General features: G+C 59.0%; 1 protein-coding gene across 1 annotated transcript in view; it reads right to left on the bottom strand.

Annotated features, from left to right (window-relative positions):
- Positions 1-370: 370 nt before the first annotated feature.
- Positions 371-3,377, bottom strand: part of LOC103617760 (V-type proton ATPase subunit B, kidney isoform) — a gene marked incomplete at its 5' end in the record, with an annotated part of 9,806 nt that continues 6,799 nt past the window's right edge. Inside the window, 4 exons of the mRNA XM_017737379.1 lie at positions 371-1,457; positions 1,545-1,674; positions 2,577-2,681; positions 2,845-2,927. Coding sequence (XP_017592868.1) covers positions 1,300-1,457; positions 1,545-1,674; positions 2,577-2,681; positions 2,845-2,927 — 476 coding nt within the window. The remainder of the gene's footprint in view (positions 1,458-1,544; positions 1,675-2,576; positions 2,682-2,844; positions 2,928-3,377) is intronic.

Below are 3,377 nucleotides of genomic sequence, written 5' to 3'. Positions count from 1 at the left end.
TCCTCCTCCTCCTCCGCCTCCTCCTCCTCCTCCTCCTCCTCCTCGCTGCTCCCGGACTCCAGGAGGGCTGCGGGGACCCGGAGCAGCAGTTTGGGGACACCGGGGGTGACAAGGGGGGACAGGGCAGTCCCCGGCGCGGTCCCCGATAGGGGATTGGGGACATCCCCCATTCCCCAAGTGTTCCCGGTAGTTTGGGGTTTGGGAGGTCCCCAGCTCCCCCCAAGCGGCTCCCGGACCCTTCCCACAATCCCTGATCCGCTGGATTGATCCCACTGGAAAAGGGGGATTTGTAGGGATTTGGGAGGTTCTGGGGAGCTCAAGGGGTGGGAATTCCACAGCCAGGGAAGGAAAGATCGGAGCAAAAAAGGGGTTTGGTGACCACGGTGGTTTATTCACCAAAATAAAGGGATTTCTCCCGATTTTAGGACATTGATCCCACTGGAAAAGGGGGATTTGTAGGGATTTGGGAGGTTCTGGGGAGCTCAAGGGGTGGGAATTCCACAGGCGGGGAAGGAAATACTGGAGCAAAAAAGGGGTTTGGTGACCACGGTGGTTTATTCACCAAAATAAAGGGATTTCTCCCGATTTTAGGACATTGATCCCACTGGAAAAGGGGGATTTGTAGGGATTTGGGAGGTTCTGGGGAGCTCAAGGGGTGGGAATTCCACAGGCGGGGAAGGAAATACTGGAGCAAAAAAGGGGTTTGGTGACCACGGTGGTTTATTCACCAAAATAAAGGGATTTCTCCCGATTTTAGGACATTGATCCCACTGGAAAAGGGGGATTTGTAGGGATTTGGGAGGTTCTGGGGAGCTCAAGGGGTGGGAATTCCACAGGCGGGGAAGGAAATACTGGAGCAAAAAAGGGGTTTGGTGACCACGGTGGTTTATTCACCAAAATAAAGGGATTTCTCCCGATTTTAGGACATTGATCCCACTGGAAAAGGGGGATTTGTAGGGATTTGGGAGGTTCTGGGGAGCTCAAGGGGTGGGAATTCCACAGGCGGGGAAGGAAATACTGGAGCAAAAAAGGGGTTTGGTGACCACGGTGGTTTATTCACCAAAATAAAGGGATTTCTCCCGATTTTAGGACATTGATCCCACTGGAAAAGGGGGATTTGTAGGGATTTGGGAGGTTCTGGGGAGCTCAAGTGGTGGGAATTCCACAGGCGGGGAAGGAAATACTGGAGCAAAAAAGGGGTTTGGTGACCATGGTGGTTTATTCACCAAAATAAAGGGATTTACGCCGATTTTAGGACATCAATCCCACAGGAAAAGGGGGATTTGTAGGGATTTGGGGTCACAGGGCCGTGCCCTGCTCGGGCGCCTTGCCCTCGCGGGGGTAGAACTCGGCCAGGACGTTCTCCGGGATGCGCTTGAGGAGCTGCTTGGGGAAGATGCGCAGGAGCTGCCAGCCGATGTCCAGCGACTCGAAAATGCTCCGGTTCTCGTAGGGACCTGGCAGCAGGACGGGGTGAAGGGTTTTGGGATGCTGGAGGGGCTCCCCCCGATCCCAAATCCAGCGTTTTAGGGCCGGCGGCTCACCCTGGGAGATGAAATGCTTCTCGAACTTGTGCAGGAACTCCAGGTAGAGGAGGTCGTCGGCCGACAGGGCCTCCTCGCCCACCACGGCCTTCATGGCCTGCACGTCCTTGCCGATGGCGTAGCAGGCGTACTGCGGGATGCCGGGATTCCATGGGATGGAGCGGGATGGGCACGGAGCCCCCAGCCCGGCCGGTGCCACCCAGGGACACATCCCACTGTCCCAGCTGGATCCAAGTCCATCCCAACCTGGCCTTGGGCATTCCCAGGGATCCAGGGGCAGCCCCAGCTGCTCTGGGAATTCCAGCCCAGCCCCTCCCCACCCTCCCAGCCAGCAATTCCTTCCCAACATCCCAGCCCAAGCTCCCCTTTCCCACTGGGAAGCCATTCCCTGCCTCCTGGCCCTCCAGCCCTTGGCCCCAGTCCCTCTGCAGCTCTCCTGGAGCCCCTTTAGGCCCTGCAAGGGGCTCGCAGCTCTCCCTGGCTCCTTCCCTTTTCCAGGGCAACATTCCCAGCTCTCCCAGCTGGGCTCCAGAATCCTGTAATGGTTTGGCTTTGAAGGGACTTTGAATCCCATCCACGTCCGCATGGGCAGGGACATCTTCCCCTATCCCAGCTGACTCCAAACCCCAATGTCCAGCCTGGCCTTGGGCACTTCCAAGGATGTGGGGCAGCCCCAGCACTCCTGGGAGCTGTCACTTTCCCTGGATTCTCCCCACATCCCAATAAACAGAGCCCGGGATCTGGGATTTAGAACACCCCGTGGAGCTCAACGGGATCCGATCCTGAATCATCCCAAAAATCAGAGTCTGGAACTCCCTGGCCCTGCAAGGGGCTCGCAGCTCTCCCTGGCTCCTTCCCTTCTCCAGGGGAACATTCCCAGCTCTCCCAGCCTGATCCAGAGGGGCTCCAGAATCCTGGAGCAGCTCCAGAACCTGCTCTGGGTTTGCTCCAGCAGCTCCACGTCCTCCAGGAGTTGGACAGGAGGGCTCTGAAGTGCCAAACGCCACCCCCCGAGTGTCCCCAGGCTCTCACCAGCTGGTTGGACACGTCCCCGTGGTCCTTCCTGGTCATTCCCTCTCCGATGGCCGATTTCATCAGCCGCGACAGGGACGGCAGAACGTTGATGGGGGGGTAAATCTGTAGGGTGAGAGCCACCCCAGTGTCCAGCCGGCCTTGTAGGGACCCCACCCCAACCCTCAGCACCCCCACACCGCTGCTTCTGGGTGGTTTCCAGCCCTGGTGGGTGCCGGATCCATCCCTGGATCCATCCCTGGAGCTGGGAAGGGGTTTGGGATCAAACCTGGCGGTTGTGGAGCTGCCGGTCCACGTAGATCTGGCCCTCGGTGATGAACCCCGTGAGGTCGGGGATGGGGTGGGTGATGTCTGGGGAGAAGGACAAAGGGGTTTTGAGCCCCCAGAGTGGGGCTGGAAGCTCAGCCGGGTGTGGGACATCGCTGTGTCACATCTGCGGGGTCACCGGGGCAGCACAGCCCCCACTGGGGGCAGTAGGGGGGGTTTGGTGTCACCCTCCCTGTCCTGGAGCTGGGACACCAAACCAGGAGGTGTTACGGGGTGGTTGGGATGATTCGGAGGGGTCTCGGTGTCACCCCCCTGTCCTGGAGCTGGGGACCCCAAATAGGAGGTGTTATGGGGTGGTTGAGATGACTCAGAGGGGTCTTGGTGTCAACCCCCATGTCCTGGAGCTGGGAACCCCAAATGGGAGGTGTTGAGGGGTGGTTGGGATGATTCGGAGGGGTCTCGGTGTCACCCCCATGTCCTGGAGCTGGGGACCCCAAACGGGAGGTGTTGAGGGGTGGTTGGGGTGATTCGGAC

This window comes from Corvus brachyrhynchos, unplaced genomic scaffold (genome assembly GCF_000691975.1).
Source record: "Corvus brachyrhynchos isolate BGI_N302 unplaced genomic scaffold, ASM69197v1 scaffold85, whole genome shotgun sequence".
Classification (NCBI taxonomy): domain Eukaryota; kingdom Metazoa; phylum Chordata; class Aves; order Passeriformes; family Corvidae; genus Corvus; species Corvus brachyrhynchos.
This window is presented reverse-complemented; position numbering and strand designations above follow the sequence as displayed.